Genomic DNA, 27,252 nt, shown 5'->3' with positions numbered 1-27,252 from the left:
CAATTCAAACAAGAAAGAGAAGCAAACAGGAAATTTTGAGCAGGTGGGGCTCGACACTGCTTTGAGCTCATCTGGTCCAGCACTGCCCTGCCACTCCTAAGCAATTTGCATCTGTGCCTCTGCTGATGAGCAGCTCCCACACCAAGCCCAGTTTCCTGTTCCTCCTTGTTCCACCATCCTTTTTCCAAGCCTTCAGGGTGCCTGCTGGCTGCTCTCCCCTGGCTCCTGCCTGTGCTGTGTCAGCAGCAGCAGTGCCACGAGGAACACCTTTCCAGAGCTGTGTCAGTCTGCTCTCTGCAGCAGCTCTGACATTATGCCAGCTCCTCACTGAAATGAGGGCTCTTGGGTGAGCATTTGGAGCTGAGCTCAAACCTCCCTGTGCCACCAGAGAGAGGTCAGGAGCCCATCTCTCCTACTCAATGTCCAGTTCAAGCCTCACCTGTACAACCTGTGGAACAGAAGTGACAAAGAGTCCATGGGAGTCCCTTGGCATGAAGGTCAACCCCTTTTCTATTTCCAACAGCTTTTATAGAAACAATTAGTTCTGCATGAGTTGTTTACATTTCAGAGCTGGCAAGATGATGAAGTTAATACCAACTTAATTACATTATTGGATTTTTGACTGAATATCTGTCTGTCAACAAACATCCAGTTTAGAACTGAGGTTTCAAAATTAATGGAGACAATTATTGCTTGACTTCTAGATCTCCTGAGCATGGCTTTTCTATCTTCTTTGGCTCCCCATCTGCAAAATATAGCTATTTTCTGCTTCACAGGAGGCTAAGGATTAATACCTTAGTATTACTGAAATAGCAATCTGGCACAGTGATTTGGGTATGGCTACTTGAATTAAAAAGTTCCACTCTGCGAGGTCTCTTGGTCATAATGATCCTTAGTATTTAGTGGCATGAGAGGCATAAAGAAAAATTCATTTTCAGCTGAACGTTGTATACAACTAGATTCAGAAATTGCAAGACAAGGAAGTGGATATTCGTTTCACTCCAGCACAGATTTCTTGGGCAGAAATCTGCAAATCCATTCTGCTAAGATCCCCCCTGACAGAAAGTTCAAGAGGACAAATCTACATGGTCCCTATGATAGCATGTTCTGAGCAGCTGCCAGCAGGGAGCTCTGGGTGACAACGTGTGCCTCGCTAGTGAAATAAGATAGGTTTGCCTTGCATTAAAAAAAAAAAAAAAATCCTGCAGGACTAGAAACAGGTCAAATTGTAATTCTCTTTTCTGGCATGACATGGAGCAGCACACCCTCTATAAAGCACAGTGATCCTTATGGCTTAAACAGAAGCCTGTGTTGTTAAGTATCATTTTTTTTATCTGCAGTCCGTGTATTTTTGGGAACTTCCAAACCCATTTACTTCCTACACCTGCAATGAGAGACTGAGGAACACTGGACATTGCTTCTAGTTTATTTCTTAAACTGCATATTCTGTTTTCTCTTACACAAAAGCCTTTTCAATGCAAAGACAAAGTTTTCACAAGAATCCATAAATCTTGGAAGAACTGATAAGAGTCATTCTGTCAGACTCAGCAGGTGCCTTACACACAGGTCTTTTCAATGTGGGGATCATTTCAGAATGCTTGGATCTGGGCTGTTGTCTGGAGAGCTCTGAGTTATTTTGTTACTTTGCACATTTCTGTTGCAGACTCTGATGTTGTTAATGGAGTATTCCACTGGGCAGAGCCTGGAATGTAAGCTGCTACAAACCAAACCTTTCTAGAGTCCGGAACAGACTTAAATTTCATTGCCTGGGCAATGTGATGCTCCTCAGGCTGCTGATTCCTGGTTTCTCCTCATGCTAGGGTCTTTAGGAGCAAGTCCTGGTATTGCTGTGAGCAAAGCACACAGACTGCAGTAGTTTGCACAATTAAATTCACCTCACTCTGCAAGGAAAGAAACCAAATACTATTCCTTGTTTTTGCATCCCTTTTGAGAAAACATATTTTCTTTGAGGCTTCTGCCAGGCTTCCATTTTGATGTTTGGCATCAGAGTTTATGACTTTCATCAGGAAACTAATATCTGCACAAGTTTTCATTACTCTTAATCTGATGAGATCACATCTGCACTCAAACACTGGCAGATCCTAGTTCATGTTAGCTAGAATACTTCCTAGGTAGCTTTAATTTAAAATAAGAAATCTTGTTTGAAATGTTTCAATCTCAAGAGAAACCAGAAAGTTCTAAGTTAACCAGTGATTCATGTAAGCTATTATTTGGTAAAATAGGTAAGCAGCATGATTGCAGATTGGATAGCTCTGTCATAAAACCATAACTTGTCATTGCAGTCTTAAGTAATTGGTATTTAAGAAAGATAATGAATGGAACCATGAGTCACACTAATTAGTTTTATGTACAAGAATGATGTATACAGCTTTCCTAATAAGCAAGGTTTTGCTCTTCTTATGAAGTAGGTGAGTTTTTTTCTCTTTGATTTAATTTTTAACAGATAGTTTTCAGGGAAGGAGTTTCCCTTTATGAGAAGCAATTGCATACATCAGTACATGTGACATGTATCTTTTTAACATGTTAATTTATTTCTAATGCTTGTTATACTCAGTTCTATTTCATTATTGTGATACTCACACTCCAGGTAATATTATCATTATTCCTGGTGATTAATATGGCTACAGCTGTGAGGGTTTTAAAAAGCCTGTTCTAATTTTTCTGTCTGGAGAATATTATATACTGAGAATTAGATTAAATATCAGTGTACATTAGATTAAAAATCAGTGTAGAGATGAAAGATGTATCTTTGTTTTCTGATGCCTTCAGAAGTAGAACATCACACAGATATAGATTCCAGAGAGCATGGTGATATTTTTTATCAAAACTAGAGGAATACAGAAAATAGTAGGTGACTTACAGGGTAACAACAAGGAAGCTTTTAAATTTGGAAAATGATCTGTCATCCAGCATGGAAATAAGGTAAGCATGTTACTTTGAAGCCTTTAGAGAGTAATTAAGCAATGCTGAACTCAAGGATTCTGTGTCTGAAGTGTGTTCTGTAGGGCCCAATACTGAAAAGCTCTGAGCTACTTCAGCTTCCATTGATTTCAGTCTGAATTGATGGTACTCAGGGACCAATTGCATTTCTTTCCAAAGCAAGGGAAGACAGATTGTGGGTCAGACTTTTGCTCTTTTATTGCGCTGAATAGCATCCTTCAGAAATATTTGCAGTGAAATCAGTATGGAATGGGTTACTCACCATCAACTGCTGAGAAAAGAGTCCTTCCCTTTCAAGCCTGCCATATAAATAATCTGAAAAATGTCAGATGCTTTTGTCTTCTCAGAAGTGCTTTTCTCTACTTCTCTTCAGAGCTTTTGTTTTTTGTTCTTTAAAACCTGCAATCACCTTATAGGCAAAGTACTATTGGTCTTTATTGCTTTTGGCAGCGTAATCAAAATATTTTCTATGTGTACATCTGGTCATGATCTGATCTGTACTGGAGCATTCTGCATCAGGTGTGGTTGCTTCCTCTGCAGAGAAGCAGTCATGCTCCCAATCCTGGCATTCCTGCACTTGCTTTAGCAAAACCTGAATGGTTTTATAGGATGCTGTCATCATTTTTTGTATGAATTTTTTCTGGCTTGCATGCATGCTTTATTATCAGTAATATTGTTATCATTTCTTAGTTTTCATTTGAAGGTGTTTTATAAAAATATTGATGTGTACTAACAATAAATTGTAAGCATTAAGGATGACTGAAAGATGACTGTGCCTGCAAATTAGGGTAAAGATTTTGAAATATACTCTGCTCTGGATCTTAGCAGACAACTGTGTCTTAAGCAAATGTGTGGGAAGAAGAAAAGCAATCCGGAAAAAGCAGCTCTTATAGTTAGTAGAATTTTCTCCCCTTTTTCCCTTCATTGAGTCTGTCTGAAAGTGGGTGTTTTAACATACAGCCATTTCTCGTTAACATGTGTGTGTTTATTTTAGCATGATGGTGTTGTTTTTTATCATCTCCCTCTCTGACACAGCATGTTTCATCTGTATATGGTTTCTACTACGTGAGACATTTAAAATGGCTCAGTGAAGAAATGGATTCTTGTCACTTAAACTGTCACTCTCTTGTTCTGTGGAAATGTGGTCATTTTAACAGAGTTTTAAATTTTGTGTACTCAAAGATTGACTATAAAAATTGAGAGTGATAAATGTCAAGAATTTAAAGGTACCCTATTGTACCTGTAATAATTTATGTTAATCATGTTTTAATTTAGTCATTTTCAACATACTTGTATTTACAAATTAAACCACTGTTATGGTTCTCCTTTGTTTGCATGATATGATTTTATTTTATATTTTTTTTCCACTCACCAGATGTTTTCAACACTTTGCTTCCCACTACTGTCATCCCCTCCCTTACCACTGCAACAGTCACAACCAATGTAGCCTTAACAGCCAGCACAACCACATCGGCAACAGCCACCAGCATCAGAGGTACAGTATCCTTCTTTGTTATGGCCTGGGAAGCACATGATAAAGAGGAAACTAGAGCTTTGATTTCTATTTTTTTTTTTTTATTTTAACAAGGATAGAAATTGCTGCAGAGAGGGTGCAAGTGTTCAGCTCAGTATATATTTAACAGAATAATCCAAAGGGTGATAGGTGGGTTAAGAAAGATTTCATATGACCTTGAATGTTGCCATTGCTCTTGCAGTGTGTATGTGAACTTTGACAGGATGCTTAAATTATTTGTCTACATTTGCATTTAATTTTTTAAGGTTAGTAAATTAACTTTAATGTAAAATGCAAGCAAGCTATTTTTAAATAAACATGACCTTTTTAAGGCTGGTTATTTTGGGTGCTACCATTTAAAACAAGCTAGGTGTCTCAGCACTGGAATTTCTGTTGATGAAATCTTGCTTGATAACAAAGAGGCACTGTGATGTATCACCCTTGTTAGCCCTTTACAGCTTAAGGCATTCCTTATTTAGGGGTGTTGTTATCTCACTAGTGCTAGAGTAAATGAGCTAAAAGTTCTCCCTGACCCCCATCTGTTGGAGTTTTTTCTGTTACAGCTTTTCATATGTTCCTAGTAATGCTTCATTTCTTTATGAGCAAAATATAAAGGTTATTTTACTCTTTTATTCAGTGACTGATCAGATAACTGTTAAATAGGGAAGATGTGTGCAGCAGGTTTTGCAGATTATCATCTTCTGGGTAACTACAAATCTCTTGTGGTAAATGAAATGGCAGAAGGTTCTTATGTGGTCTCTTGAAAGCTTTCGTTGCGCAAGAGAGGAAATTATATTATTTTACCACACTGCAAGTATTGACATGATGAGGTGCAGTTAGGCCAGGAAAGTTAAGACAGTTATGACACCTTTTCTTTCTGGATGTGTTGTTATTAGTCAGTTGTAGTGGCCTGCCTAACTAGCATGAATAAAAATTGTCATAGTATCAAATCACCTAAATTATTCCTCCACAGGGCACAGATATTTTAATAATTGCTGTTATTTTAATGGAGAGAGAGCAAGTGTTGTAGTTGTCCTTTTCCTTCAGATAGGGAAACTTAGACCATGGAAAACAGCCCAGTATTCATGGGTCTAAGAGGTTGAAGGAGGAACATTTCCTGAAAAGGATCAGAATTACAGGAGTTGTCTTTATAAGAGTGGTTTGTGTAAAGCACAGAAGCTTCCAAATTTCTGAGAGCCCACATCTTGGAAGGACGATGCTCTTGGTGTGCTGTGCTGAAGTTTGCTGCCCTTCATGAATTGTTTTCTTCTGCTTGTTATGTGGTCATAATTCTATCATTGTTATGGTAGTACTGATGTTTTTAATGCATTGTCTCACCTCCTAAGTGTGGTTTAGGGCCTCATTCTATTTCCTGTGGAGTGTTCATTTTCACTATTTGTGTGTCCAGCATCAATAGAACAGTGTGAAATGGGGGGATTCTCTTCTAAGTTTCAGCTCTAACACATGGGAGAATGCATGCAATTTGATGCTACACTTACAGAGATGCTGCTTTAATAGCAAGTAAAAGAAAGGAAATTGGGTGATCAATTGCTGAAACATGAGCACTCACTTTTCCCAGAAAGAAAGAAGTGAATGCAGCAAAATGGCTGAAAAGATGAGACCACTTCAGTCTCAAGAAGTGGTTGATAGAGTCTGTTGGAGAGATGATCAAAGGGACAAATGAGTGTGGGAAGTACGTTTCCTCAAAATCTTGTATTGAAAGGAAAATGATAGTTTATCCCAATGCAGAGAGAAGATATTTTATATATTATTTTATACTATTGTACATGTAGTATAAAATAATATATAAAATATAACTAAGTATGAAATAAACTAATGAAATTAGGTTTCTTAACAGTCTAAGATATCAAACTTCAGTAAAACACAAAAACAAGGTTACTATAAACATAAATCATATATCAATGTGGAAGAAACATGAAAATGGATATGGAACTGGGTTCAAAATGAAATGAGCAAGTTGTGAGAAATTTAACAAAACAGAAGTGTTTAAAAATACACTAGATGAATAACATAAATACAGAAATTAATAATGAATTATGAGGACAAGGCCAAAGTAATTGGTGTTTTAGCCAACAGTGGAAGACAACTGAAGTGCTGTTTCTAATGGGGGTAGGAGGGGATGTCACAGTGAAAAATGAGCACAAAGGGAGACAGATCAAAGAACAAGGACAGCAAACTTATAGATATGCTTTGCAAAGAAGCTGAAGGCACCAGCTTGCTTGGTTTTGCTTTCAAAGCAGAAGTCAATATGACTCTGATGAAGAGGTATTTTCCAAGTTCAGTGGGGAAAATTATTCCCTGTATTACTGGCAAAGACATTTAGCAGAAACACTGTAAATGCATAGGAGACAATGACTTCAGATATTCAGCTATTTAACTTGCTTCATCCTGACTTTCTTTTAAAGTGCTTTATTCCCATGGCAGAGGAAATTGGACAAGGTGCATCTCCTTGGGTCTCCTCATCCCCTATCTGTCTTGGACCCATAAACAAATAATGTTCACAGACTTTCAGTGCCTGCTGTGGGGTTCTGCCATCCTGAACATACAAGACTGAACCTCATCTGCAATGTCAGAGCACCCACCCCACAGAGGTACAAATAACATAAGAGCCATTGCAGAGAAGATCAGGTTTTTCAGTACCATTTGTTTCTAGCTGAGCAAAAACTACCACCTAAACATATTTTCCTTTGACACCTCTGCTTCGTATTACAATAAGATTTTTGACAGGAAAGAATATTTTGAGAAGCTATCCATAAATTCTCAAACATCAAACCTTTTTTGTTTTGTTTTTTCTATTTGTCTTGCTTTGTTGGATCATGTCTTAAGGAAACACGTTTTCCACAGACTGTAGTAGAGTATGCTATTTGATAATATCTTTAAACTGGGTTTCCCATAGCTGGCATAGTAAACTTTCTCGACAGATTTCACTAATTTTGTTTTGAAATTACTGGTTAATACTTAAGAATCTCCTAAGGTAAGCTTTGCAAGACAGTCCTCTGTTCTGCATGACTTTTACATAGTCCACTTTGAGTATGCATTGTTTCACTTCCAGTCACAGGAAATGTCTTTGCAGGCATAAGACACAGGGTGTAAAAAGCCGATGGAATCTGTGAATCCAAGGCATTTTGCATTCTGATTATTGTACCTCCTCTTTACCAAAAGCCTTAATTCATGGGAAAGAAAATTCTCCAAAAGTTATCAGTTAATTCTGGGACCATGTGATTCATTGCTGACCTGATTTTTCTGGCATTTAGTAAACAACATGAAAAAGGCTACTGATCCAGTTGGATGACAGCATGATAATTCATAAACTTTCTGTTAAGTCAAAATTTTCACTTTCTCAGAAAACATATCCTTGTTTTTGTGCACAGTCCTTCAGGAATTAATTATTCTTTTACTGGTACATTACCTACTAACTCAAAAAATCCTAAACATAATTTGATGCCAGTGAGGAATATTGCCCTTTATATATTTGTCAAGGGTATCTTAAAGCCTAATAACCATGATGAGGAATGTACAACAAAATGAGAATAAAATGTATGAGGAGAAGAAACAAATCTGGAGGACTACTGAAAGAATAATTATACACTGTATGAGTAGGTACATCAGTTTTTCTATCAAATTTATGTAATGTTATTTGTGAAAGCTGTGCATTGAATCCTTGCAATTTTTCCCTTTTATGATTGGGAAGAGGCACAAGAGGATTGTGGATTTGCCCCAACAGTGAAACAAGGGATGCTTGCATTGGAGAAATTCTTTGTTAGTGTAAAGTTAACTTAGGTGGTGCTGTGCCAATCTTTCCAAGTCCTGTAGGGAGAGAGGGGGTGTGATTAACAGTGCAGGAGAAGCCACCTCAAGCCAGAACAGCTCTGTGTTTCTGTATTCACAGAGGGAAAAAGCCTGTGCACACAAATGTACATAAAACCTTCCCATGGGCTGTCATTATGTTAATCACCCACACACACACAAACAGAGCATTTTTTTGTTTTGTTTTGTTTAAATCCTATTTCTATAAAGGAACAAAAAAAGTCAAAGAGGTTATAAAACTTGCTTATTTTTACTTATTACTGAAGACTGAAACCTCACCTCCACCACCCAAACAGGTGGAAATTTAAGAATGCCAAACCCAATCTCAAAAGACAGATCCTTTCAGTTTGATGGCACGTATCAGAGTGACTCAGGCTCAGCTGACTCACGGGGGTGGTGACTGTACCAGAATGTTCAAAGCTTTATATAGCAACGCCTGAAAACATCTCCAGAAGTTGTTGTGTGCAGCACAGACACGATGCTGCTCCCAGGCAGCTGCACTGGGGAGATCAAGAGTTTATTTGTCAGGGTGACCACAAAGCCAAAAGATGCACACATTTATATATCAGCGAAATCTCTGCTTATTATAATCCTCTTTGCTTTTATTTGGTTTAGCTTTGGTGTAAAATAAAGATTTCTTAAAGGAAATCTGTGGAGCTAAACTTATGAGTAGACAGTGGCATAAGGAGGGGTTTGAGGATGTATTAATTTTGAAAACTATTGTGACTTTAAGTGTGAATATTTCTATTTAATAGTGTAAATGGCGACCATCCTTTCTTTTTTTTTCCCCTAGTTTCACCTTAAAGTCTCTATTAAAAAAAAACCTAAACCCAACCCTAATGGAATAACTGTGTCATTATAGGCAGCTTAAATGCAGAAACTACTTGAACAGTACTTGTAGTCCTCATACTTTTTCCTATCAAAAAAATGCTAAACATTACCAGTTCTTTCCTTATGGTTTTATTTTTCTTTCTCATAATCTGATTAATATAACTTGGCAGGCTGAGATATTAACAAAGAGAGAAACAACAAAGCAAGGAAAAGCTATAGAATATGTGAGGGGCAAAGGAGATAAGGGTAGACTTACACTTTAAATGTAGTTGTGCATGCTTACTTGCATTCAACTCTGATAATAAAAATGATCTTTATCTAACGTTAAAAGCACTTTCCTATGACAGCCAGCTAAAAGCCAGTTCATTTATATACTACTTTATAGCTGTAGCAGTAACATAAAACCTAATTTGTGTCTGGGTTTATTCAAACTGTGTAGGAAAAGTAGAACTTTATAGGTTTTATTTCTTCTTTCTCCATACTTCTGCACTAGTCTCCTAGTGGCTTACCCAAGGTCTAGATTTGCCTGAAGGATGAACAATTTGAGATTCAAGCAATAGTGCCTTAGATTTTTTTTTTCCATTAGACATTCAAGTCTTCATCATCCATCTTTCAAGAACTGCCATCTCCTGATTTTATACTGATTTCTTTCATTACTATTATTTTTACAATTTACTTGTTCCTCAGCCGTATAGATGGTGTGTTAAAAAATCACGATAAACCTATGTTAGACCATGATGAAATCTCAAATTTATTTTCCAGCCTTCTTTTTCAAAATCTCTAAACAGGGATGTCTTGGTCAGAGCTGTTATCCAGGAGAAACATCCACAAGCTACAGCTGAGTAATGGCTGGAAAATCTAACCTAGCATCTGCAACCAGCTAGTAGACGAAACTGTTGGATATTTTTATATCAAAATATACCTGTTGTGAACAGGACTTGGAGTTTCTTTAGTTCTACAGCAATCTTTTCATGAGGCTTAGTCATCCACAGTGCCTGTTTTAGGGGTTGCACAGCATTTGTTCCTTTTCTGAAGTACCATTTAATTAGGGTTTCATTCCACTAGTCAGGCTTACTGGTGCAATTAGTGCTGTGAATTCTCAAAGCTCACAGATTTAAGATCAACAGAGGAGCTTGTAGCATCTGTTCTAACTCAAAGAGCTCTTTGGTTTTCAGGTCTGATAGATACAGAGCCAGGAAAACCTTCTTCTAATCTGGGAAAAAAAAGAAAAAAGAAACCTTAAACCCCTCCTCTCCACACTCCTCCCCCAAAAAACAACACAAAACAAACTACAAGATTTAAAAAAAACCAAAACAAAGCAAATATTTTCAAGCAGTTTTATACTTTATTGGCTGGATTCCTACAGATTTCTATGTCTCCATAGAATTAGAATAATGGCAAACATTGTGTGTTTACATGCACGGTGATCACAGGCCAAAACCATGCTAGCTCCAAGCAAGAGGTTCTACAAACATAGTATGAAAATAGTCTTTTTTAAAAAATTTAAGGCTAGGAATTGGAGGTGTTGGTGCATGCACATGAGATATCTTCCTGTATCTCAGAGGCAACAGGGCAGTAAGTAGCAGCAGAATGTGGTTATGGAAGGAGGAAATTTTTCATGCAGTGTGAAGCTAAATATAAAACTGTATTATCACTACATGCTGAGAAATGGAAATGGAAATACCCTGATGTCTGTTGTGAGCAGACCCAAATCAAACCTAAATGCTTCTGTGTGGAATTCCCAGTTCTCAGACACTTTTAAAAGATTTTTTATAGTTGTAATATCAATCCTAGAGTAATCCTCAAGGCAACATGTACATTACTCATGCAGTCTAACCACCAAAAAAAATTCTGGCAACATGATCCACATGAGGCTAGTTACCTCCATTGCCATAAAAAGTACTTGTGCTTTGCAATTTTTACCTTACAAACTAAAGCAGAGACCTGTGCCATTTATAACATGGCAATTTTCTCTGCTTAACAGCCATTATCATGTAAGATGAAGACCATCGTCATTATTACACATTATTTGGTCATATTATTCATGAAATGAGGCTGTTGCTTTCTGGAACAAATAAAGATAGATTTCATGATCTGAATAGTTTGCCAAGTAAATGAATATCATAAATGAGACATAGATTAAGCTCCAGGCATGCTGAATACATGAAAGAAAATATCACAATATCATATATTAGGAACCTGCTCTTTGTGTCTAGGACAAATATTTCTAGTGCTAACAAATCCATCCAGCTGTCAGCTTGCAGTAATGAAGTAGGCAACTTAAAAAGTACACAATGATTTCCAGCCTTGATGGATTATCACTTAACCCAAAATGCAAGGCTGTGCAGATAAGTATCACAATTGGTTGATGGTCTGATAAAGATTCCATTATATAGCTGAGCTCCAGAGAGGCTTCAGCAATGCGTCAGGAATTCAAACATTCCCAGCCTAAGCTCTGATCACACTTGGGGGTTTTTCGGCATTTTTTTTTCTTTTTTTTTCTATGAATTATGCAGTCTGACAGTCTCTATTGTAAGCTGGTAGTGCAAGAAGTTCTCCAAATTAAGAGTCCCTTCTGCTGGAAGCGTTTTTACTGCCTGCCAAGAGCATCCGTTGTCTCTGAGTTCAGCCTCAGACCTCGCCTCAGGTGCCACAGGCTGTAAGGTGTTATCTCTCTCTGCTCAGCCCCCACGTGCAGCTAGCAGGGAAGCACAGGCATTTCCAAAAACAGTCCCTGGGAAGAAGGACTGAAGTCACGAATGTCACCGGCTCTGTGTGAAGTGCTACACCAGAGTCAGCGTGTACTGATGTCACACTGACCATTTTCATCTGACCTCTAGCTGGGTGCTGACCTCAAGTTAGTGGTTTTCAACATTCATGTGCAAACAAGATATGAAAACTATATTATTCATACTAACTTCCTGCTCTCTTCAGCTTAAAATGTGCTTTTCAAAATAATAACTTTTTAAATAGTAGGTTTTTGTACCTCTTGCTTTAAAAGCTGGAATTCTACTGATTTCAAGAGATGTTGGTGACCTAGTATTTACATCTCTACAAGCAGTTTGGTTAATTGAGTTTATCCCATCTCACTCGCAGGTAGCTCTGAAGTGGATGTATCTGGATTTGCCAGTCCAAAGAGAGACAGGCAATTTTTAATGCATTGTCAGTGCTGCCCCATAAGCTTGACAATGGCTTGCAGACATCCAAACCATTTCTTCCACAGAAAAATAGGCTGTACTTTCCTTTCTTCCAAGTAAAACTTTACAAATTGATAAGCTCATTAATTTTCAGTGGGACTGTATGTAGTTTTGGTGTGTTATTCACAGATATAATCTGTGATCTGCTCACTCCAGAGGGACCTGCTGGGTCAGTTAGCCTAAATTCCTGTATAGATGACTGTCTCATAGATTTATGAGACAGAGAAACCTTTATTTTATTAAAGAGCATGCACCAGAGCATATGTAGACTTAATTTAGGACCTAAGGAAACAGATTCCCCTTGGTGTTTCTCTTCAGCACTTAAGTTATCCTCACTGTTGCAAACTTGAGCCTTGCTTCTCACTTCAGTGTCTTTGAGGTTAACAAACATAGATTGATTCTTGAAGGTTTCACATTCCATATGCATTTTCTTCTCAAAAGCAAATATTTATTGTAAAGAAGACTCTGCAAACATGCTTTGAAATTGATTCTTGAATTTCATTTGAAAGAACTGAATCTATGATCTTTAGGATCTTATTAAGATTTTGATTTGGTTTATTTTAAGGGTGTTGTCAAGCACAACTTTAATATTGAGTTTCAAGGGCAATATATTGGATTTCTTACAGCAGGGAGAAAGATTAAGCAAATGGTTGCTGTTGAATGTCTTTCACTGTTGCTGTATTTATATGGAATCACAAAGCTTAGTTTTACTTTATTTAGAGAGGTGTTTATGGTATTTTAAAGGCACTCCTTTTACAAAAACTGATATCTTCCTTTTTTTTTATATTTATTACTGGGCAAGGCAGATTTTGGCAAGTTCTGTGCTGTCAGGGTATTGATAAAGTGCTTCACTGTTACAAGCAAAAGTATACAACTAAATATTGTTATAGCTGACAACAAGGACATCTAAAGCCACTGTTCCAGTGCTATGTGGGATGTTAAAAAAAAAGACTGAAGTGGTGCCAAATTCTAGAAATTAGGAAAGGAAAGAAAAAAGAGAGAAAAATGCTTATAGTTTCAAATGCATTGCTAACACCTTTAATAAAAAATGCACGTCTTTCTCACTAACCAGTGAGCTAAAGTCATCAACTGTGCCTTTGAAGCTGAAAAGATGACTCTCTCTGCCCTTCGTTTCTCTGACACTCCACTTGAAACACAGTTAATAACTTCCAGTGTGAGCCTCACAAAATGCAGAATTGATACTAATTATATTAAGTTTTTTGGATGAAAGATGACCTTGGTGAAACTTGAAGCTATAGCATTCCCAGAATAAAAAAAAAAAAAAAAAAAAAGCAAAATCTACAGAGAGTGACTTTGGAGATTATTTAACCCGACCTATTAATTTTTGCATGTGAAGTTATTCAGACTGTGAATACAAAAAAGGGTATTCTTAAGCTAATTTTTTTTTTTTTAGCATTTTTCAGAGCATTGAAATAAGTTGCTGAATCACACACCTGGTTTTGTTGGTTTTTTTCCTGTGTTACTCATTTGAGATGTCTTTTCTGGGTCAGATTCAGGGAGTGCACTGTGGAGAAAAGGGGGTGCCACAGTGCTTGGAGGGGCTGCCACGTGTCTGTGTGTGTCAGCAGTCAGCAAAGGCAAGCAGGTGAACAAAAATCAAATGCCAGTGTTTTAAAAGATTAGCTTCAAACACACCTTTAAAGGAAAGGAGTGGAAGACAAGTCTGGTTTGAAGTCCACAGTCTCGTAATCACAGCTGAGTTCATTTTTTGTAGCTGCAAAATTGAGAAAAAGAGAGAATTACAAACTCATCTACTCGGAGAAATACAGGGTGGAAAACCTTATTCAGTAGCACTTGACTCACTGTTTGGCTGACTATAAAAGACCGAACAGGGAAGCAGAACTGGAACTGACTGAAAAAAATGAAATTCAGAACCAACACAAGGAAGTACTTTTCACTCAAAAAGAAATACAATTTTTCAATAGCCTACTGAGCCAAGTTTGGAATTGGAGGCACTGAGGTCATTAAAGAAGAAGGGAGATACTATTCTGGAAGAACTGTGTTAACCAGGATGACTTGCAATGGGCTGAATGGCCTTTTCCTTTTCCCCAAATTTATGTTCTTTTTGAAAAACTTTGATTACAAGTCATCCTGCTGTGATTTAGATAGCATGAATTTGAAAAGAATGTATCAAATCTTTTCAATCAAGATGCTTGGGTTTCTTTCCAGCCTGAATTCTTGCAAGCCTGTAATAGAAAACCATCAGTCAAGGGAAAGAAGTATCAGGAGTAGCAATTTACCTTAATGTACAATTTCCTTTTCTGGCATAAAGGGTAAGAGACAAGGATCCCAGACAACAAAGGCCAGAATATAAATCTTCTTGGGAATATATCAAAAAAAGGGTAAAAAAAGAAAAGATAGAAAAATCCCCTAGATTGACAATTTGAGGAAGACATTTTATTTCTTTTGTATGCTTCTTTTCTTGTGGCTAACAAGTCTCTGCTGTATACACATCAGGTCATGAAGTGCATTCAGCACCCAACAGAGAAGAGACAAGTTTCATTTTAATGAATTCAAAGTGCTGTAATGGACTTTTAGCATTGACTTTGGACCAGGTCCCTGGACATACTTGACAGAAGCTGGCTTTTAAAACTATATTAATTTGTTATACAATGGGAATATCACAGAAAATGAATATGTAAACCTTTTTTTTTTTTTTCTTTTTGGTGCAGTTTTCTGTGCAGAGGAACATTTCTGATATTTAGCTTTGAGTTTCAATTACTGCATCCAGTGCAGGAATCCACTCTGTTACTGGGCTGGATTGCACATATTGGGCACATTTTGAGATTCTTTGGCACAATTACTGCCACCAATCCTGAACTCATTTATCACCTACAATGCAGTTTTGTTAGTGTGAATGCTGAGTTGCTGTTGTGTGTGTGGACATCCATATGTCAGACTGTTGTGGTGGGGTTTTGGGGTAAACTGTGGGGTTTTGGAAACAATAGCAGCCCTGGGTCATTTAAGTTTTTAAGGGTTGCCTAATTCCACAGCCCTACCCCTTCCAGTTCATCTCAGAAGCATCTGTTCCCAATATTTCTGGAGTTAGCAACACTAAGAAATTAGACTTATATTGCATTCAGGTTGGCTCTCCTCTACCACAGGACCTTGTGCCAAGTAATCTGTGTGGTTTTATGTATTCCCAGTCCCTGTGGGATTTTTGTTGTTTTTAGTGTAAGTCCCTGTATTATAACAGGACTGTGGGGAAGTGTGTTAATTGTTTTTGTCTGATGAAAATTTTCACCTTTTTACTTTCTGGGCCTTTTGAGCAGTATTCACTAATACTTACCAAATAATTTCTGTGAAAAATTTACTTGAAATTACTACTATGACATAGATATTTCAGTCTTGTTTTCCCATGCAGAATGTGCTTCTTTATATTTATTAAGAAATGTGAGTGGACTATAGGATTTCTGCATAATTCTACTCAACCAAACAAGCATTCAGAGGAATAATTCATACACAACAGAAATTCACAGTAGTCTGGGTTTGCATTCAACCCTATAATAAAATAGTTGGCTTGTATGGAGTCTGAAATATCTTGCTCATGTTATATTTGCAGTGTTATGGAGAAATTAAGAACATCAGGAAAGTTCAAGGGCAGGAGACTTTTTCTTCTGGTTTTTTTTGGTTTCATTTTTTATTTAGGCAATGCCTTCATGCACTTGTATATAATAACAGAAAAACAATGCTCATAATATGAACAACACATGGGTCAGTCTAAAACACATTTTCAAATGTATGTTTTTTATTAAAAAAGTGATGAACTGTTAAGCTACATTCTGAAGACAGAACATAAGGAGCAGATTCCAGGGTTTTGCAAGTTAATGCTGCTCAAATACATTCAGAGGGGTTTTTTTTAATTGTTTTTTACTATTGACAATGTGTTCCCTTTTTTATAGGCTTCTAAACCTATTAGTAACTGTCCTGGTTTCTAGACAAAACAGCTTTCAAAATCCTACCATATTAAACCATTTTGTAAAGAATTCTTTTAATCTATAGTTGGTTGATACCTGGCAGTATTTGAGTTTAGTTCAGTATTCAAACACAATCCTATATTACACTTTTGTCTCTCAGTGTAAATGAAATTAAACATACTCAACACCTAGCATTTAAACAGAGATCATATCAAATAGTCTTCATTCCTTTTGGGGTGATCTGATTTAGGTTTTGTAGGATTGGACATGTCTTAAACCTTTCTCTGTGTTTTGTTGGCTGCAGAATGATGCTGCTAATTCTTCATGCTTTCACAAACTTTATAAAGAATCCAGGGTAAATTCTTAAAGATATTTAAAGTTACAAGTGTCTAAAATTCAATGGGTCTGTCATTGGCCAAGATGGTTTAGGAAGGCAATAGGAAAAACAAAGCTGGATAAAAGAAAATTAGTGGCGGCTTCTGCATTGTAACATCAAATTCCCTATTGTTGCCCATTTCAACCTCATATTTCTCTCCTACTTTTCCATTTTATCATTCACGTTTTATTTATCTCACTTTTACTATTGATTAACTAATTTTAAACAGGAATGTACTCAGGGTAATATTGTAGACATGCCATATTTCAATTTCATTCTTCATTCAGAGTCAGAATTGGCATTAATCCATTTAATTGAACTCTGGGCTTTTCTAGTGTGGAGAAAAAGAGGCTGATCCTGAGGAGGGGAAGTAGAGAGGGAAGTGCTGATCTCTTCCTTGGCATCCAGTGCCAGGAATGGTTCAGAGCTGCCCCAGGAGAGATTCTGAGTGGGCATTAGGAAACATTTCTTTACCAAGAGAGTGGTCAAGCACTGAAACAGCCTTCCTGGAGAGAGAGGCGGTAGATGCCCCATCCCTGTCAGTGTTCAGCAGGCGTTGGACAATGCCATCAATCAAGATTTTTGAGTCAGGCTTGAAGCAATCAGGCAGTTGGGCTGGATGATCACTGTGGGTCTCTTTCACCATGGCTTTTCTGTTCTGTGCTATTTTGTTCCATTGTATTCTATTCATCCCTAGCATTTATATCATGGCAGCCACAGCAGATGTCTAAGGTTGCACTGGAACTCGCAAGCCTCCAGTAGAGAGAGGTTCCTGGAAAGATCTAAGCTTTACATTTAATATCACACGTGAAAATTTAGGTCATCTTCCCTTCCAAATAAATTATAATCAAAGGGTTCAAGGTATGGAATAATGTAATTTTTTAAAAGGCACACAAACGTTTAGAAGGGTTACAATCATACGTTTCCCTATCTGTTGCTGGATCCCTTCAATAAATGGCTTTTTAATGCTTGAAAAAGCTATTTTAATTTTCTTTATAAGGGTTAGAAGAGGGTCTTTTGTACTGTGTTCAAAAGACCAGTGTTGGAAAAGGGCAGTTATTTTAGCCATATTGCAATATTAAAAGTATGTTAAAAGGATGGCTGCTGGAAAAGGGAAAAAGGAAAATGGCAGTCAAATAATCTCAGTCTTGGTCAGTTGAGAGTTCCAAGAATTGGCTTCATTAGCCCTGAACTCCAACTAAAGCTTAACTTCAGACATCAGATCTAGGTCAAAAATTACTGTGGATCAGTTATTTATTAGCAAATGTAGTAAATGGAATTTTCCAAATGGAACGAACACTTTTTCTGCCAAAAAAGCACCTATTCTTCTTTTTTTTTTTTTTTTGCAATTGATTGGCCCATGGCAATAAGTTTATTCTTTTCATTAACATGTTATATCTTAAGATCTCAGTTTTATCTGCTGATATTTCATTAGCAATAATTATTTTTGCATTGCCTGTATTCTAGTGAAAGAAAAATGCAGATAAAAACCTAAAAAGGAAAGTATATAGGACTGAAAAAGTGGGGTTTTGAGACTGTAAGGTGGCAAGTCCCAGAAAAACATGTGATGCCCACTCCCTGTTGTAGGAATGTGAGCTAATTCTGACTGCATTCCACATCTTTTCTTTCAGCAATCAAAAGGAAAATGATGTATCAGCAGCAGAGCTGTGCTGCATTGGCAGCACCCCTTACATACATAGCAGGGCAGGAGCATGGCAAAGAAAGGCACCTGCAGTCCAGCACAGTGTTACTCAGCCTGAACTTTACATTTTGTCAGGCCTGTACTGAAATTTAAGAACATTTTGTCAGCTTTACATGACATTCAACATAGATTAGGATTGCATATGAATTGAATTAGCTTGTGACTTCATAAAACTGCAAAATATCCTTAACATTAACAGTTTCCTAAGTGCCTTCCCATGACCTGATTCCTTGTCTTCTGGACAAGGGGCAGTAGTCAGGCTGCAGATGCTGCCCTGGTCCTGCAAACCCACCCACATTGTGCTCTATCAGCAATCCTGTGGAAATCAGGGGAACTGCATCTGGTTTTTAATTCAAATGCATGTGTGTCTGTGGGACATCAGGACCCTGCTTGACATTAGGGATAAAATAAAAATCCCATTCTTTGAACTTTACTTCAGAAAGTTTATTTGGAAGGTTGTCTAGAAGGCACCGTGGTGTAGTCATGCCCAAATTTTCCATTAATTTCCTTTTTTTTTTTTCCACTTACTCATTGCATACTAAAAAATGAGGGGTTTTGGTTTGTTCTTTTTTCATGGCACCCAGTCTGTGTTATTATAGATAAATAATTTTTATGATAAGCTTAAAGCATTTATATTGTTATGTACTTATCAAGCATTTACTCTATTTGCTCATTTTATGTAGCACTTCACAACTTTGATAAGGTGTGAATATTAAGATAAGACCCAATTTCTGTCTGAAGTGTCCACAGAACCTGCTTCAAAGAAAGAAAAAGTAATTTGACTTCAAATTTTTACTCATTTTCCAAATATATATCTGAACATCTGCAGTACTATAGTAGATAACGTTAAATATTACTGCTGCTAGAAAGCAGTAGTACAGCTATATTTTTAAGACAGAAATTTAAAACAAAACTATTTACTCATATGCTGAACATTCACATTTTTTATTCCACTGATTTTTTTTAATGTAGTGAGAGTATTTAGCAAAAAGGCATGGTCATTTTGCAGTTCATGTAAAATGTATTAAATTTGGAAAGGTGCATAATTTTCAGAGTCAAAGTACGCATAAAAATCTATGAGAGATTATGCATATTTTTCCTTCTCATAATAAAGGGGGTAATGCCCCCTAATCCCTTCTGCCCAGTAGGGAAATTTTCACAAACCACTTGTAAAATGACTGAAGATATTTCAGGACTGTGAAGAGCGTAAAAATCTTTCATTTGCCACCTGAAGTGGTATTAATTATTTCACAATAACAAGTGATAGAGCTCTACAGTGTCATTGTCACCGTCACCTGACCCTGCAGCATTCTTGCCTTTTGCTGCAGAGAGAGGATGGGGCATAAACCCAAGCAGAAATCATTGCTTTGCCACTTCATAAATGTGGGGTGGACCTTAAGGAGTGCCCCTTCAGGTGTGCTTTAGAAATACTGCACCTCTGCTTTGGAAATGCAGCGTGGAGTTCTGCTCATCCAGCAGCAAAAAAAAAAAAAAAAAAAAAGTGATCAAAATGAGGGGGGAAAAAAAAGTGAGAAGGATGGCTGATCTTTGAAAATGGTGTCTGTGCTAAGAGAGATTAAACACACCAGCACTCTTCACCTTGGAGAAGAGCTGGAGAGAGAGGTGGCAGCAGTTAAATTAAATTAGAAATGACATGAAAAAAGTGAGTGATGTGAATGCAGTCACCAATGCAGAAAGTTTCTAGACTCTGGAGTCTAAAAATGGGTGAAGTGAGCAAGGGAAACTTTAGTATTCCCTTTTTCATTTGGTTGTAAATTAAATTGGACTAGATGGTGGTGTTTACCCATCTAGTACAGACATCCCTATTTCCTCAGATTTGTCTGCACAGGAAAAAAAATTAAAATGTTCTATTTGCCATCATTTAAATGATGAAAAACATAACAAGCTGAAATCATGGCTTTAATTACTACTTGAAACAATAAAATTATTAAATCAAAACGTGCCTTTCCAAAAGTTGACTAAAATAACTAGACTATAAGGCTATTTTTGTTGGAATGTTTTTAAAAATAAATTTAAATCTACTAATTTTCTAACCACAGCTAAAACTACTTAAAACTGCAAGATGACTAAATCCCAACCATAATATACCTCTTCATTCATCCAGTCTACTTAAAATAAATTTTGTAAGAGTATGATTTATTATTAAAGCATCTTTGGTGTACGGGCAATGTAAATATGCCACTATCCATAGCAGGGTTCACAAACCACAGCAAACACAGGTCAAAACCATTTGATACAGGTCTTAAAAAGTCAGACCAAGGCAGTGATCATTACACAAATCATCAGCATTATTAAAGACCACTGTGCACTCCCTTTTTTTTTTCATGAACTTGCCCTTTAGAAATTTCTGTTGGCTTAGGATATTTTTTTAAAAGGTTTCCACCATTTTTTGGCAAAGTGAGGTTTAGCAGGGAGAGACAAAGAAAGTGAGAGAGAGATGCTAGAGAAACATCTTCATGCAACATGTGAACATTTTTGTTATCCTACCCACTCTGTCTCTAGCACCACCTGGAAAATGTTCTCTCAGTACATTGTTTGGAACTCTAAACTAAAACAATTTCTCTCCTAAATGTCTGGTAAAAAGAAAAAAAGTTTCAGTCTCAATTGGAGGCTGTTTTGTTATAAACCAGCAAAGCTAGGTTGTTTCAGTAGTCTATAATATTTTGAAAGATTATTTTTACAAAGCTACATTTATTTGCTTGTGTAAAATTTAAAGAGTGGGACATGGCGAGGATTGAAAAATAACAAATGCTGGAACTTTTTTTCACAGAGAATAATTTCTCAAAGGTACCATGGTGTATTTTAATTAGGCCTCAACCCTGAAAACATAAAAGTACGCAGGCAACTGATTATGCATGTAGTCATAAAAGTCTTTTCTGCTTTCTTACAGGATGTTTTTGAATAAAGGATGTTTTCTTTTGCTGTTACAAAATTTGCAAGTTTTCCCCCTAGTTTTAAGATTGCATTTGTAAGCTAAATAAAAGTCTAATGGTTGTGAAGGAGACAGAGATGCTTGAGAGTGCAGCTTAATCCCCCCATTATTGCCATAAATAATAGTGATGTAACACATCTTAACAAAATGAATTACTAATTTGGACTCTTTATTGCCAAGTCACTCAGCTTCAAAGACATTGTAAAATCATAAAACCAAGTTATGAATTTTCCTCCTTCCAAATAATGCAAATAAAAATTACAGATGAAAAAGGCATTTACTCATCTTACAATATAATTCACTTTATCAGTGAAAATAAAGATACCATCTGATGAGAATGCTCATCAAATGTGAGTCTTATTGCTATGAAGGAAATAATAATTTCTCTCTATGGCCAGCTACTGTGTGAGTTGAGTGGTAAAATGATTATCAAACTATTTGGCAATTGCACTGATGGTGTGTGCAAAGAAATACTGTCTGGGTGGCTCAAGGTTGTAATAGCAGTAATGGCTCCACAATTAACAGAAGTGATGGGGAAACCCAAAGAGCATCTGTTACAATAATGGTAGGAATAAGGAACATAAAGCAGAGAGAGGGGTAATACAAATTCAGATTTTATAACCACAGATAAAAATACGGAATATTGTGAGATGATTAAATCACAACTGCCACAACCCTCTACCTTATTCCAACATAGTTAACCTAAATCTTCTAGCAGTATAATTTACTGCTAAAATCCTCCTGATGTACAAACCATGTAAACATGCTGCTGTGTAAGTCACTGTTCATTTAACACAAACACAGGTAAAACACAAACACTGTTCATTTAGCAGCAAACACAGGTAAAAAAGTGGATACAGTTTTTACAGAATCAGATTAAGTTGGTGACTGTTAGACAAATCTAAATTTAAGCATAGTACCAATGAAGGAAGATTTATATGATCTCAATGGAGAAAGATTTATAAGATCATTAAGTACATTGTGAATAATTTATACATATGCATTGTTTTTCCTGCCAAAAACCTCTGCATTTTTCAATATTCAGAAGTTACAAACTACATGAATGGAACCTGAAAAATCAGAATTTTATATAATGGGTTTAAGGGAACGATACTGTGAGTTTTCTCTGGGTTTTGATTTTGGTTTAGGTTTTTCTTTAGGAAAATAGGCTGTGTCATTAGAGACCTTTTTTTTGGTCTTTTTCCTCTGGTGATACACATAAAATTCAAGCTGCTTTTTGTGTTCAGGGAGGTCATGGAGCACATATGAAGATGTGCTTAGGTTTTTGGTCAGAGAAAGGAGAGCCATGCTGCTCTGCAGATACCTCTGGAGACCAGCTGTGATGTTGCTGTGGTTCTTTCCTCTTAGCAGAATATCATTTCTGACCCTGTATTTCCTCAAGTGCCTGGTGTGGAACTCCAGCTGCCAGCAGGATCCACATCCTGGACAGTCACACCTCTCCCTCTGCTACAGAGGCAGGAGAAGGCACAGCCAGTCATCAATCAGAAAACACTGACTTTTAGCCCTGACAATGTAAAACCATGTGGATTTTACTCTTGTTTTTTGTCAATGCTCACCCATTTATGAGTGAGAGAAAAATGACAGGAAACAGCTAGAGAGGTGTCAATGGGTAGAAGTTCATGGTCTGTGGAGACATTTTCATCCAAGTTATTTGGTTTTACATACCCTGAACAGGCTTTTAGCTTCTACACATCACTGAAGGCTGTTAAAGAGCAGTGGCTTAGAGGGCTCCAGCCCTGTGAGTCTAACCTAGTAAATCCATAAAGTATTCCATGTATAAAATATGCCATGTGTAAAGTTGTGCACGTTACACTGAATATATAAAGGGAATGTTCAGGATTGGACAGTTTGGGGGAGTTAGGGTATGTGGGTGAAGAAGGTATTGAGTTGATTCTGGGCCTACCTATTAAATGTATGCCAATTGTATCTCCTGGTGCTAAGGAAAATTCAAAAGTGAAATCTCAGCTTAATGCAGTGCTGCAGCTGTACTAATACACAGAGTGCTTGAGGTATGTTAAAGGATATATAGTAGACATTTATCAGCACTCCTCCTCCACTGGGTGATGCAGAGAAGGCTCTGGCCCTGAGTGTGTGTTCAGGCAACTGAACTGAGCCCACACTCTCCAAGGCACACTTTGGTTTGCAATGGGGATGTTAACATTTCATTTCAGCACAGTCTCTCGCCTGCTTCAGGCAAAAATTGCAATCCTGGCTTGGTCCCAGCAACTTGAAAAGAGTCTGATGCCTATACAAATAAACATAATGGCAGTCTTAATCATTAGGAATTATGTTATTTTTCTGTTTCTCCAGTAGTGTTTCATAATGAATCAAAATGAGCTAGATGGTTCGCTATCAGTTTGAATGCTAATTAAATGGAGACCTTCAGCAGTTTGTGACCACTTCTAATGCTTCTAATTTCTGTTTGTTTATATTTCGCTTTATCACTGGGGCTTGTGTTTTAGAAAACCCCAGAATAACAGAAGAATCTTAATTTCTTGCTTTTTCTTTCATTTTTTTCAAAAGCAAAGCTTCCAAATCTACAGTAAACTCTTCGTACTCAGACATCAGTGCAACTCAGACTATGCCAACAGGGTTTTTTATCTCCCTGAAGTAGGGATTCAGAATATTAAACAGTTTGGAGTAGGATTTGCAAGGATTTTACCTGCCTAGTTGCCCCATCATTTTCTCACTTCTTTTCTACAGTTTTGCTTCAGTGGACAGAAAATTAAATTCTGTGAAAACAAAAGGAATTTAGCAATAACGAATCAACCAGCTAATTGGGAAAAAAAGAGAAGAAAAAAGGGAAAGCATCCTAAAATATGTATTGTTTACCCGCCTGTTTTTTGCTAAGCATGCTAGAGCATTGACTGGTATTCTGCCTTGAAATCTGTTTTTGCTGGTTGAAGTTTCTTCTTGCTGGCCTAATAGGGGCTGAGTTTGACCATTGGAGCTATTCTCATCCTCACTCTTCTCAGAGATGTTGTCTTCCATTTTTCAGCACCCTCTTACTGATAATACTAAATACTTGGGCACACACACAGAAAATTCAAAGCAGAGCCTCTGTTCTTCCTTGTATTTTATTTCTTTGTCGGTATTCTTCTGTCTTTAAATGCATTAAGGATAGAAAGGGGCAGTAGTGAAAACCAGGGAAAGATATATGTCTTATTTCCTATCACTATTTAGAGAACCCCTCATAGTTTATTTTAAATGGTGGGCAAAGGGGCAGCATTTGGAGGAAGCAAGCAGAAGGCCAATTTATAATTCTAATTATATTTTTCCTAAATGATAGAGAGAGCTATATGCATTAAATAAAACTGGTACTTCTGCTGCTTATACCAACAGCAATAACTAATAACTAAGCAATAACTAAAACAGCTGATTTTAATTCATTATTCTGAGGAACCTCTGAAAATCTGCCTCTCCTTTCCCCTCCTCTGGCAAAAAGAGAGAACAAATGTACCCAGTACTTTTTCTTGGTCCTGGTTGGTTTCACCCACAAGGGTACAGTGAGTCTTTCTGCTGAATTTTAGCGCATTCTGTCATGTAGTAAGCACCAAAAGTCACGGTTACATCACTTGACTCAACAATGTTTATGAACTCAAGTGAGGAAAAATTGACAGAAAGAAGTTTGCATTCTTAGGGCAGATTCTTTTCCCGTTTCATAGTCTTTCCAGTCTCTTCTGTTTCTTTAAAATCTTTTTAAATATTTTATGTTCTTGTATAAAAAAAGAAAAGAAGCACAAAATACTGGGAAGAGAACATTACTTTGCTTTTTCTAAAATTTCCACAACCAGTGTAACATTTCTTTGGTTATAATTGATTTTCAAGTTTGTTTAAAATGTGTCATAAAGTGTAACATAGTAATATGAGTCATCCAGTTTTCAGGGTGTTCTTGGAATAAAAGGTTCCTGTGCAATATAGGTGTAAAAATACTTTAAAAATGTTAGCAGTAGAATAACTCTCCCTAAACATGTTGAAAGTGGTTTGATGGTTTGTTTTTTTTTTCTTTGAAAGAACAGTTCAACTCACCATCAATTACACTCAGAGCTCATTATGTTTGTGCTGTTATAATTATCAGTCCTTTTATGTCGTGGGCCTTTCTTGTAGCTCCTTGGAAGAATATTTTGGTTTTGATGCACAGCTGCTTATTTCACACAGGTCCTGCCTCAAAAAGCCAGATCTGATATCAAATGCTGTTGTCAGTTACAAAAAAGCAATCCCAGCCACCACTTTTTGTGTTTCCTCAGAAGGCACATACGAGACATTTCAAAGTGTTGTATTGGAGTGCTTCACAAGACTTTTTCTCTTTAAGCAACCCACTGAACGTGTATTTTTGTAGTGCTATGGATCTCCAACACTGTTGCTCCTTTTAAAGGACCATACTCTGGAGTTCTTTTAGTCCTCCAGTAACCCTATCCATCCTGTTGGCACATGAAGAGATGGAATAATTTGAAGTCAGATTCTGGGAACTGATAATTAAGAGGAGAGATTTTATTTGTCACTTGTCTCAGTATTTTTTCTCCGTGTTAGTCTAGGGACTAAAAAATTATTATTTCTTTTAAATTTTCTTTTATGTGTCAGCCTTTTCAACAAGGATTCCTGCAATAGATGATTACAAAGCTTGTCTCTAAAATAAAATTTAAAAATCACTAGTTCACAAGAAGGAGTTATACAAAAATATATGTGATTTGAAATGATCAATATGATCCTTCCTGAAGTTGTACTGCTTAGACCTGGGCATTTACCAGCACAAGGTGGTTCTTTGCCACCAGGCTGGAGACAATTCAGGACTTTGTTCTCTAACAAGATAGACTTTCATTAAAGATTACAAATCTGGTTCAAGAAGCCTTCTCAGTGGCACTGTGTTTATAGACATGCCAGGCAACCACATCAATATGTGCATGAGAAAAATACTTGTTCGGTGCTTTGCAGAATGGGGATTGTATTCTCCATACAAAGAAACATGTCTCTGAGCACTTCACACTAAGAAGGTCCCAGAAGTAGTTTGGATTTGGAAAACCATCTCTGTCAGCCAACAGCTCTTAGTGGTAGTTTTAAGATGCTTTAAATATTTAAAAGGTTGAAATGTATATTGAGTCAGATGGGACAAGACTGCATCCTTAGATACTGAAAGTAAAGCAAGCATGAAGCAAACACAATGTTAAACTGTTCAATGCTAAGCCTCTGATGAGGGACTCAGTCATAATAGCATTTGTTTAAAGGGTTGGCTGGTGTAGTTCCTTTTGGATGTGAAGGAAAACTAAACTATTTGTTTTGTTTGGGCAAGGTTTTTTGGGATTTTTTTTCTCCAGCATATTTTAGAAAAAGGGAAGTCGACTTCTTTTCGTTGCATCTGTTCTGTGAAATGACAGACATCTCTTCAGGCAAAAAAATCTTGCTGTAATTTGTCTGACTCTCAGCAGACAGGTAAATACAGCTTGAAAAGCAGATGTTTCAAAGAACAAATTTAAGCAACACTAGACAATGTGATTTACATTTAACTCTGCATCTTGGCTTCTACAGATTGCCTGTTAATAACTGGAAGATAAATTCTGTGAAAAAACAGTGCTTAGAAGAAAACCTTCCAAGGATTCACATTCACTGCTTTCTTCTGTGTTCTCATAAAAGTGTTAGGATGTGAATAGTACAGAAAATTAGTCAATTAACCATAAATTCCTGTCATAAGATGCTAAAAGGGAATTGTTTAAACTAAATAGTGGTGAATGCAAATGAGTCATATACCCTATCAACTAAATGTACATATGCTTCAAACATCATGTTTTAAATAAACAGCTGTGACAGAAATGCTCACCCCTGAAGAGATGCAGGATGGAGAGAGAGGGAGGATTTTAACTGAGTGTATTCTCTTGAATGCACAGTGAGGCATCAAACTAATCATTTCAGAAAGGAGAGGAACATATTGATGATGCAT

The 27,252-nt window shown here is 36.9% G+C and overlaps 1 protein-coding gene across 3 annotated transcripts in view; it reads left to right on the top strand.

Annotated features, from left to right (window-relative positions):
• CADM2 (cell adhesion molecule 2) overlaps nucleotides 1-27,252 on the top strand; it is a 571,723-nt gene that overhangs the window by 523,608 nt on the left and 20,863 nt on the right. For 2 of the 3 annotated variants that reach the window (XM_059493329.1, XM_059493328.1), the window contains one exon: nucleotides 4,337-4,456. The exons of the other annotated variant lie outside the window; for it this stretch is intronic. In XM_059493329.1, the coding sequence (XP_059349312.1) occupies nucleotides 4,337-4,456 (120 nt within the window). The remainder of the gene's footprint in view (nucleotides 1-4,336; nucleotides 4,457-27,252) is intronic. 3 annotated transcript variants of the gene reach the window in all.

Source organism: Ammospiza nelsoni, chromosome 2 (assembly GCF_027579445.1).
Source record: "Ammospiza nelsoni isolate bAmmNel1 chromosome 2, bAmmNel1.pri, whole genome shotgun sequence".
In the NCBI taxonomy this organism is placed as follows: domain Eukaryota; kingdom Metazoa; phylum Chordata; class Aves; order Passeriformes; family Passerellidae; genus Ammospiza; species Ammospiza nelsoni.
This window is presented reverse-complemented; position numbering and strand designations above follow the sequence as displayed.